Source organism: Morone saxatilis, unplaced genomic scaffold, assembly GCF_004916995.1.
Source record: "Morone saxatilis isolate NCDOM2014 unplaced genomic scaffold, NCSU_SB_2.0 Contig18, whole genome shotgun sequence".
Classification (NCBI taxonomy): Eukaryota; Metazoa; Chordata; class Actinopteri; family Moronidae; genus Morone; species Morone saxatilis.
The window spans coordinates 17,832,043-17,842,769 of NW_023339740.1; the positions used below are offsets into that span (position 1 = coordinate 17,832,043).

At 40.3% G+C, this 10,727-nt stretch overlaps 1 protein-coding gene across 4 annotated transcripts in view; it reads left to right on the forward strand.

Moving 5' to 3' along the window:
* Positions 1-10,727, forward strand: part of kcnab2a (potassium voltage-gated channel, shaker-related subfamily, beta member 2 a) — an 80,847-nt gene that overhangs the window by 65,611 nt on the left and 4,509 nt on the right. For all 4 annotated transcript variants that reach the window (XM_035661640.1, XM_035661642.1, XM_035661641.1 and 1 more), the window contains 8 exons: positions 3,484-3,528; positions 4,083-4,127; positions 4,415-4,458; positions 4,705-4,791; positions 6,312-6,397; positions 6,628-6,748; positions 7,748-7,842; positions 9,010-9,130. In XM_035661640.1, the coding sequence (XP_035517533.1) occupies positions 3,484-3,528; positions 4,083-4,127; positions 4,415-4,458; positions 4,705-4,791; positions 6,312-6,397; positions 6,628-6,748; positions 7,748-7,842; positions 9,010-9,130 (644 nt within the window). The remainder of the gene's footprint in view (positions 1-3,483; positions 3,529-4,082; positions 4,128-4,414; positions 4,459-4,704; positions 4,792-6,311; positions 6,398-6,627; positions 6,749-7,747; positions 7,843-9,009; positions 9,131-10,727) is intronic.

Below are 10,727 nucleotides of genomic sequence, written 5' to 3' on the forward strand. Positions count from 1 at the left end.
AATATGGACCCCAAAAGACAATTTCTCATCCAACCAAATACCTAGGTATTTGTAGGAAGTTACTCTCTCTATTGGATCACTGTCAACAGTTTTCACTGGGATTTTTTGTTAGCAGAAAGTAGTTCCAGTGACTGAAGGGACACAACAGATTTATGTTTCTGTCCTTGACCTTAGGTCTTAATGAATCGTCCTTTTCATCAACACCTCGTTATTGTTGCAGTAACATTCATGAGGGTTCAGATATTCATAGTCTTATTTTTAACCTCAGAAAACAACATTGTATTGCCTTATGGCTGTGTGTAGTGATGGGTTTCAGTTCCAGCATGGATTAATCTGGCTTTGTAGTAACTTGAGTGCTTTGAAATAATCTATGGGATTATCCTTTGCAAACAGTAAACGCACCAAGTCCTTTTTTTTTTAATCCTCCCAAGAATATTCTAGTATTGCCATTATGTTTTTGGAGATGCATCAGAGTGCCAGTGTCTTGCAAAAGAAAATCAAAAGTAACAACAAGACAAGAAACATGCACTAGGTCTCAGTGGTTTTCCTCATTTCTCATCTAATGCAGCTGTTGTCTGCTTAATGTCATCACTACAATACAATCTTCATTGTTCTGGAGAGCCTTTGACAGTCTGCTGTTTAAGCTTCTTTGTTTTTAGGATCTCGCCAGAAAAGGTTGATCTTTGACACAGAAGCATTACTAAGTCCAACTTTGATCATTTAGCTACCATAAAATGAACCCCAGTTTGACAGAAAGGACAAATCTGTTAGGCACGTGCAAATGTTTGTGACAACGTGTCACACAGCTCAGTATGTGTTGCACAGGTGTTAATCCTGACAGCTTCGAGGAGCTTATATTACACACATACACAGAAGTAGAACAAATCACGCACCTTTCACATCAGAATTGAAAAAGCTTTCATGTGAAGTCTTCGGTGCTGGCTTACTGCGATTCCGTCATCAGTCAGACTCAGAGAACATGGACTGGTGTTTGCCGGCTGTACAGTCAGTCAGTCAGTGCAAGCATGGACAGATAAGCTCACACTACCTGCTTGCAAACAGTGCTTGGCAGTTGTTGGCTGTTTGTTTGGCATGTTTGTCCTGGCTTAGCTCTACAAAACAGAGAAGCAAAACAACACACACAGAAATATTTAGATACTGATTGTGATTCTTTACTAGCGTATCCATCCCAATACACAGACTACTGTTTCTCAGAAATGTATAAATAAATATGTTTAGTTGCATAAATAAACATTCTCTGCACATCCCATGTAGCTGCTGTTATCAGCAAACACATATGGCGTCAATGCATTTAAAAGTATGCAAGTAATTGGCAGAACAGAAATTGCTTCTTCATTTTCTTTCAGGCTTAGACATTTTGCTCTAGATGCATAGTAATTGCATGGTATTGCGTGAAACCAGTGACAAATTGGACACATAATTACAGAGAAATCTGCAAGTAATAAAATATTATAAACCCATGAATAATGCAGCATTATGTCATTGGCTTCTGCCGTAAGTCATAACATCGACTCGGCACTGAAACACAGACCTAATTAATGGATGGATGAAGAAAGTCAACCTGCTTAAGGCACACTGTACCTTCTGTTTGGGCTCTCAAATTACTCACATTTCAGAAGGGCAACACACAGTGCACTGTGTGGGTGTTTGCCAGAGACACACACACACATATACACACAGTATTATGCACACAAACACACACATTATTGCTCCCAGGGGAGTGCTTGAGTGCCCATTGTTTAAAAAGGTGGTGGGTCCAACTGGCAGTGTCTGGAAGAACAGCCAGTAGTAGCTCAGCTCCTACTGTAGTCCTACTGCGTGTTGGTTCAGCAGACTCTATCGGGCATTTAAACAGGAGTAGGAAGAAAGAGTTTTATTGAATTTACCTTTTTAATAAGTGGCAAACAGGAGAGGAACAACAAAAATAATGAAAACACACATGCAGGAGTTAACGTAATATTCGTGAAGATTTTCATTTAAATAACTGTTAAGTCACAAACTAGCAACACTCCTAGGAAAAATCACAAGTGGCGCACAGTAATGATGCATTTTCCAAGACCCTGCAGTGGTTGGGCCACAGAGAAAAGGGAAACTAAATCAACACTATCACAGTATTCTCTGGATATAAAATCAATATCATTCATATATCTTTGAGTTCTTTGTACTTTCATACTTCCTTACATCAATATTTAAGTACCTGCAAAGTGTTGGCACTCACACACATACACATATACAGTATATACATATATAGGGTCGGACAGTAAAGCTGAAATCAACCCTGCAGCACCAATAAGATCATCTGTCTGGTATCAGTGTACAGAGCATGACACAGCAAAACATGGGAAGTGAGCCTCCAATAACTCATGCTGTCAGAGAGAAGCAAGATAGAAAAACAAAAAAAAAATTTAATTGGAGACGAGTGAAAAGTTTAAGTAAAGATTTATTTATATAGCACTTCAAAACAAGTTACAAAGTGTTTCACCATAAAAGCTTCATGCATGAAATATCAAACAAGAAGAAAAGGGAGATGAATAATAACTGGTTCTTTCAGTGCAGTTAGGTCATGTTTCCCTCTGGTTATCAGTTAATTTCCGCAGCATCAGGAGGGGATTGTCGTTGCCCGCTAACCAGACAAAGATTGCAACTAACGATTAACTTCATTAACGATTAATCTGCAGATTTATAGTTTCATCCCTACACTAATCCAATCAATGAACTGCAATTATAAGAATGTAACTGATAGTCTTTCAGTCTGGTTTAAGCCATCTGTATTTCTAGTTTAGGTGACCATCTGATCACCAAAATCACATCAGACTGTCTCTCCACTCGACACAAACACACCGTTACTGGCTCTAATGTGCTGTGTCATAAGTGAGATGAATGATGGTCCTTTATAGTTTTCAACACACTCGGGCAACAAAACACAATTTATTTGAAAACCAAATTGATTAGAGCAGCTAGCTTTATTGATCAGTGCACCCAAAATGAATCCAAAACAAATCATAGTTGTTGTTTTGTTTTTTTACCTCTAAGGAGCATCCAAATCCATTTTATGTGAAACTGTGTTACAAGGAGGTGTCTTATTATTTGTCAGAGTGAGAGGACTGGAGAGACATCCTACTGACAGGTTTCTGCCCAGCCCTAATGAGCCCCATGTTGATCGTAATGTCACTCATTAGCAGCCATAAGGGTGCTAATGAGTGACATAGTGGTGCCTCCACAGCACAGCTGGGCCCGGGCCCCACTGACTCTGACCTGGCAGCTTATTCACACTCACCAGTCCTAAACAGGTGCTCTTTTCAATGAAAGCTCTCTTATGCATTATACATTATGTGTGCAGAGTCGGGACCTCTTTCTTTAATTTAGGGCTTGAATCATTCCTCACACATCCGGGTGTAAATGCTCTTATCTTTTTAAGCCTTATCCTTATTTAATCATGCCTTCTACTCGTCTGCTTCGCAGGGCAGAGGTGGTGCTCGGAAACATCATAAAGAAGAAAGGATGGAGGTAAGAGGCACACTTTAATTGAGTTTGGTGGTTTTTAATTTCCGTCCCAGCCAGCCTCCCTAATCTTGTATCATCTCCTTCCTTGCACATATTGGGAAGCAGGTGTGTTGTGAACTGAAACGGTAAGGTAGGGAGATGAAAGATTCATGTGGGCAGCCGTGCCATGCCCACACTCCTGTGTCCCTCCTCAAAGATGCTGAATAATGGATTAACTTCTAGTGCCTTGTCTTCTACCTTGTTGGTCCTGGATTGGCATTTGTATAGTCAGGTCACGCCTACAACACTTATTCATTGCCGCTGGCCAAGTTCTGGCACAGTCACACTTATTGTGGGATGTGGGTGTGTGTGACATTGAAAGAATAATAGAAATGCATGATTATTATTATTATTATGAGAATGTGGAGGAGCTTTTCAACCTAGCTGTTAATACATATAAAATAAAAGTTTCTGTAACCCTTAGATATCACCAACTCCAATACATGAGGTTTTTTGTGCTTGAATTCTCCGTGTTTGGCAGGTGTGGTAACAGATGTGCTTTCATTTCCCATTTTCAGACGTTCAAGTCTGGTGATAACGACAAAGATCTTCTGGGGCGGAAAGTAAGTTTTATCTGGGTTGCTTCTTTTACTAAGGTTGTGTGTCCAAGTGAGGAACGATCCTCCTGTATAATTTTTCTCGACTTGTTTGATGCTCCCGGTAATGGGATCATGTGTCATCCAAACTGACCTGTTGTCAGGTACTTTCAATACAGCTGAAACATTCATTAGATCATATATCACAAAGGATATTGTATGATATTCTATTACAGGTCCAGTCATATTTCAAATGATTGTTTATAACGTAAGGTCTTTTTTTAAATGTTTTTTTATTTTTATTTTTTGTATAGAGCGGAGACTGAAAGAGGTTTATCCCGAAAACACATTATAGAAGGTAAGTAGCAGAGCTTCAGATTATTGGATTAAATGCTGACACTGCAGCAACAAAATACTTCCTAATTAGTTGCTTTGGCTTAAGGGAATCAAACTGCATTTTTAATAACTGACACTCTTGGGGTTGCCAAAAAAAACTTATGGGTACACTAACCCTCTGCATTATTTATTTGGCAGTATGTAGACTGAACATAATAATGTTGCACAACAGAAGTTTCCTGTTACTAACTGTGGTGCTTATTTCTAGGTTTAAAAGCCTCTCTAGAAAGACTGCAGTTAGACTATGTGGATGTGGTTTTTGCGAACAGACCGGACCCTAATACACCTATGGAAGGTAATTCTGTTGTCTCTACTTAAACCTTTATTGCTTTTGAATTATCACCCATTTCCTTCGAACCCTCTCGCACAATTAATCATGTTTTTCTTATGTTTTGTCGTATTGCACATTTAAAAAAACACGCCTCTTTCCTGTCTCTATGACTACTGAAATGTGAAGACTCAAATATACAAACCTCTTGTAACTGAAATTTCTATTTTTAAATGCTGCATGTTGTCCTGGTGCTTCCACCTCCACAGTCAGAATGAGTATAGATACTGATGCTGGAGACCTTTAAATGGCAGAGTGCTAACTGTGTGTGGGCTCAGCTGGCCTCACAGTATACATCTGCTCCTGTGTCAGAGTTCCCTTTTGGGTTAAAGTTCGCTCAGAGGTCGTCTTCCTGCCTTCAGTTTGATGCTTCACTGGCTCTGGCTCTTACACAATACTTTAGTGTCTTGTTAGTTGGAAGTAGCTGGTGTTATCTGACGTAAAAGTCGAGGCAATTCTTTTGCCCATCTGCCCTTGTAAAGATTGCACACAGTTCACATGGACCGCTCTGAGCTGAGTCTTGAAACCCACAGCAGTTAGACCATCTGGTATATTTTATTCTGGCAGTAGCTAAAGGGAAGTAACATAGGGTGAATACGACCTGAGCTGCTGTTCTGCCAGTTTACAGAGAAACCCTCTTAAACCAAGCACCCACTAGATGATAGGAGGGCTGATTTGTTGTCCCAGACTTTCCAGAAACAGTACATCAGCAAGGTGAATAGATGGATTATTGAGGGTCGACACGCCCGTATTTTATTGAGCTCTGGTGCTCCTGATCTTGTCTGGGAAACCCTGATCAATATCATTACATGCTTGATATTTTCGCCAGTAGAATGAAAGGAATCATCACTGAAGACGGAAATTAAAGTTGGGTGATGTGAGATTATATTCGCCGCCACACGGTTAGATATGGCTGTAAAATGAAACTCACTATCTGATGGCTTTAAATCAAATATACTGCTGTTTTGACAGAATAACGTGATTGGTCAGCACATTGATGGAAAAAAACCTAATCCCCAATGTACACTTTATAGAACCGAACATATGTTTTAATCCTCCTGTGCTTAAAATACATAAACTAGTCCAGTTTGTCAGCCTTGTGCCTGTCGTCTCTTATTTATTTCACTGGGCTCTTTTCATGTTCCCCTGCAGCACATTGCCGACAAAAAAAGACGGCAGTGGATTTTTACATGAATGTCATTCAAGTGTACCTTGTTATGAATAGATGTCACCCTCATCAGAATGAACCACTCAGCATTCTGATTAACATAATCAGCTTTTCCACTTCTCTCCTGAATGGCCTGGTCCATTTGGATTGCAAATGATAACAAATACATCTTTTATGATAATAAAGAACAAGCCGCTCACATACACATAAAGTACAGCAGGCTCTATAGTGAGCATGAAAAAATAATATTATGTAAAAACAACACTGTGACTTCATCATTTACTGTGTTTTTAACATTTTTATGTATTTTTTCTTGCAGAAACGGTCAGAGCAATGACCCATGTGATAAACCAAGGCATGGCCATGTACTGGGGAACATCCCGCTGGAGCCCGATGGAGATAATGGTGAGACTCAGTGCATCTGTGTAGACAGTAACAGTCCAAAGAATCAGGGATGTACGCTGGACAAATATTAATTTCCTTCATAGCCTAAGGAGGTTTTTCTTCCAAACAAAGATTTAAATCTTTTCTGACCTTGCTGTATCATACCTTCTCCTGTTCTTGATGTTCTTTATACTGAATATGTATCGCTGTACTGTGAGCCTGATCTTGTTTATTCCCATGTTTTTCTTTAGGAAGCGTACTCTGTGGCGCGTCAATTCAACCAGATTCCTCCCATCTGTGAGCAGGCTGAGTACCACATGTTCCAGAGAGAGAAAGTGGAAGTGCAGCTACCTGAGCTCTTCCACAAGATAGGTGAGCAGCGATGGATTCGTGGGAATTGGGTTATGGGCTTCTTTAAAGGTACAGTAGCATTACTGCAGTATATTGGAAATTCTGTACAAACGATGCAGAGTCTTAAAGGTCCAGTCTGTAGGATTTAGTGGCATCTAGCAGTGAAGTTTCAGATTGCAACTAACTGAACACCGCTTGTGTCAGTATTTGATGACCTGGGAATGTGAACAGACTGTGAATTGTGTAGGAGGAACTGTGGTGGCCATGAAACATGCAACACTCAATGCCCTATCTACAACCAGGGTTTGTCCATTCTGGGCTACTGTAGAAACATGGCAGTTCAGCATGGCGGACTCCATGGAAGGTGACCTTTGGCGTCTGTAAATAAAAAAATAACCATCCAAGGTAATGAAATCATAACCATTCTCATTTTCAGGTGATTATATGCTAATGAAAACATACCTATAAACACTATATTCCATTTCTGCCAATAAATCTGCCTAAATGTTACACACTGGACCTTTAAACACAAAGATCTCTGTTCTTTGTGGCATACGGACACACAAGCCAGAAGACAAGCTAGGTTTGCAGCCACAGCTTCAAAAAGAGCATCCTGTATGTATATACATCTCGCAAATATGAATAGATACAAATGCACTCAGTTTCTGTCCGGCTATGCCAGGCTCAGTGATCTGTGTCACTGTGCATGTAAAACTAAATGAGCTCGTCTAGATTTAAATGGGTTCGTCTTGTGTAAGTTGTCATACAAATTATACAATTAGCAGTCTGTGACTTGACTGACAAACAAGATGACACAGAAGTCCTTTCTGACGCCACTATCAAGTCAACAAAAGCATCTTAAAATACATTTTAAAAAGCCTCTCATCTCACAGAAAGAAACTTTTGTACCTGGAGTTGCCAGGATCGTTTTTCTTCCGAAGACAAAATAAGCACTACAGCTCCTTAGGGAAGCGACCCATGGTGTCAGTGATGACTGTGATAACATATTTTCGTCCTCAGGTGTGGGGGCCATGACGTGGTCACCACTGGCCTGTGGGATCATCTCAGGGAAATACGACGGCAGGGTGCCTCCCTACTCTCGGGCCTCTCTGAAGGTACACGAACCATCCCGCTCTGATCATCTGTGCCTGTGTCACTGTTTTGTCTCAGTGTTTCCCTACTGGTTGCTGGTTGTTTGTTTGACTGTGTGTTTGTGTCTTTCAGGTTCTGTAACTTTGTGCACACCCCATATATCTGTGTGTGTTCAGTGCCATGTTGACTCCATGCACTGTGTACCTCTTCCCATGCAGTGCTGTTTGACGCCATTTGCCAGCTGTTGTCATTTTAGTGCACGCACATGAATGCATACACGTAGGACGATAGCAGTGCAGCATGTGTACATATTTAAACTGACACTGTAGATAACAACACTTTTTGAACTAAAACTAAATAATTAAATTGGTAGATGAATCATGAATCCATCCAGCTTTATTCTAGACATCTCATGTGACCTAGGTTCAGTTTTGTTTTCCTCTAAGCATAAGGGAACTACACAGCCGTAACTGAACATTAATGAGGACGAGAGGCAGCTTTAATTATTTATTTATTCAGTGAGCACTCAGAAACCCAGAGGAAGATTACACATGATGTCAAATGATGTCAGAGAGATTTTGACATTTGAACAAAAACGAGTCCAAGACAACTCAACCTCTGCATTACCCAGAAGCCTGACTTAATGCAATGACGTGTCCGTGTAGTGGAGTGGCATGTTGTGTATCTGTGGATTGTGTGTCAGTGACTGTCGATTAGACCTCTCCTGGTTTCATGAAACTAGCTTTCCATGTTGGTGTTGTGCAGTACTTTTGGTGACGTGTGGAATGTGCTGCTTCCTGTTTGGTTCAGTGTTGCCTGTGGATGTTTGTGGTATTTTGGCTCTTTAAACTCAGTGATTATCCTTACTGGTATCTAACTTGTTACTAATGGCATTATGGTGTTATTCATAATCCTCGATACTATATAAAGATTACTGTTTTGACACAGCTGAGCTAACAGATATAATTTCAGTTTAAATAGAAAATGCTTCTTCCTTTAATGTTTGTAACTTTATAACAATGAACTAAATATTTCAGTAAGCGTAGCTCTAGCTGTGTTTGCCTGGCTGAGGTGTAGACAGCAGGAGACAGAGTCACTTGTTTAAAAACAGGCCCTGGTGACACAGGAGCTGCGGTGCAGCAGTGTGAGCAGGGCTGTGTTTTTGAGCAGGTGTGCTGTGTTTTCGACAGGGTTACCAGTGGTTGAAGGACAAGATCTTGAGCGAGGAGGGCCGGCGTCAGCAGGCGAAGTTGAAAGAGCTGCAGGCAATCGCGGAGCGGCTGGGCTGCACTCTGCCCCAACTCGCCATCGGTACGCAGATACACTCTGCCGCTCTCTCTCTTTCTGTCTGTCTGTCCGTCCCTCTGCCTCGGACGGGCCCGAGGTCAGCGACGCTGTCGCAGCTGTCTGTTTGACTGTTGGTGTGTTGTGTTGTCATGTGTGTCTGTGCTGTAACAACTGTAGTTTTTAAAAAGACATGGAGACAATGGAGAGAAAAGCGAGTAGGAAATTGAGAATAAGAAAATAAAAAGGTAAATAGTGTTTTGAATGGACACAAACTCCTCTATAACCTTGCTCGCTGTCTCTCAGAGCCCAGTAGAGATTGCACTAACATTAATAAACAGAATCTGGCATAGGCTTTTTCGAATACATTAAGGCAGTAATGTAAACATCAACAGAAGGAATGCAAACATGTTTACAGTGTATATATTTGTTTATGCAGGTCAGCGGTTTCCCTGGTGTTAAAATGTATTTAACAGTTTCCAGTGTCAGCATTAAAATAGCATCCCAGACATAAATCCATCGAGTGACCGATATCGATTTGCTGCCGGGAAGGAAAGTGAGAATGTGCAAACCCCAAATATGCACACTCCTGCGAGGGCTGTTAAAGCGTCAGACATTAGGGACGCAGCGAGTAAATCTGGGACTCCCTCTCCTATCTCTGCACAGATCACGGCAGATTTTTCACCCTCGCAGTAATGCGGTGTCATAGATTAGGTTTCACGGCCCATTAGCGGACACGCTCATCTCTCCCAATTACCATAAATCCTTCCAGCACTCCTGAAGGCAGCACAGGAGATTAATGTCCACCATGTAGTCCTCTACATCACTGTGGCACTCCAGTATTGGATAAAACCTATACAACAATGACACACTCCTTTCCTGCCTTTGGCTTTATACTGAGGAGTTCAGGAAACACATGGTGATTGTGAGAGGAAGAGTAGAGTTAATAGATGTTGTGGAAGACCTTTTAACTGTTGTCACTTCTGGCCATATTCCCACGTTGGTGGAAGATTTTTTGGTAGAAACATAATCCTACTATTTCTACAGCAAGATTCTCCATCCCTTTATGCTGTAATCTGCTTACAAGAGTATTTTTTTTTTTTCAATTGCAAAAGCACTCAGTTGTATTGCATAATGCAGCTCACAATTACAAGCAACATATGAGCTTTTTGTGTCAGCTTGTTCAGAGAGATCACAAAAAAGGTGTTTCCTGCGTATTATTAGCAGAGTGCAGTATGGGAATTTAACATTTACTCAAGTACTGTACTGAATGGAATTTATGTCCTTGAATATTCCCACTTTATTCTACTTTATACCTCTACTGCACTACAGTCATTTCACATAGGGATGCAGATATTGAGCCTATTAGCTTAGGATTCACTGTCATTATAAAATTCTGTTTTTACTTAATTTAGCAGATTAAGATATAATATATTAAAAAAATATCCATTTGTATAAATTACAGTTATAGATCACTCTCCAACAGTATATAGAATATATATACTATCCTCTTAACCATCTTTAACATTAAAATTCTACATGTTAATTCAGTAGTAATATGTGATAATTTAACGACTACTTTTACTGATAATATTTGCTTGTAGTGGAGTATTTTTATATTATG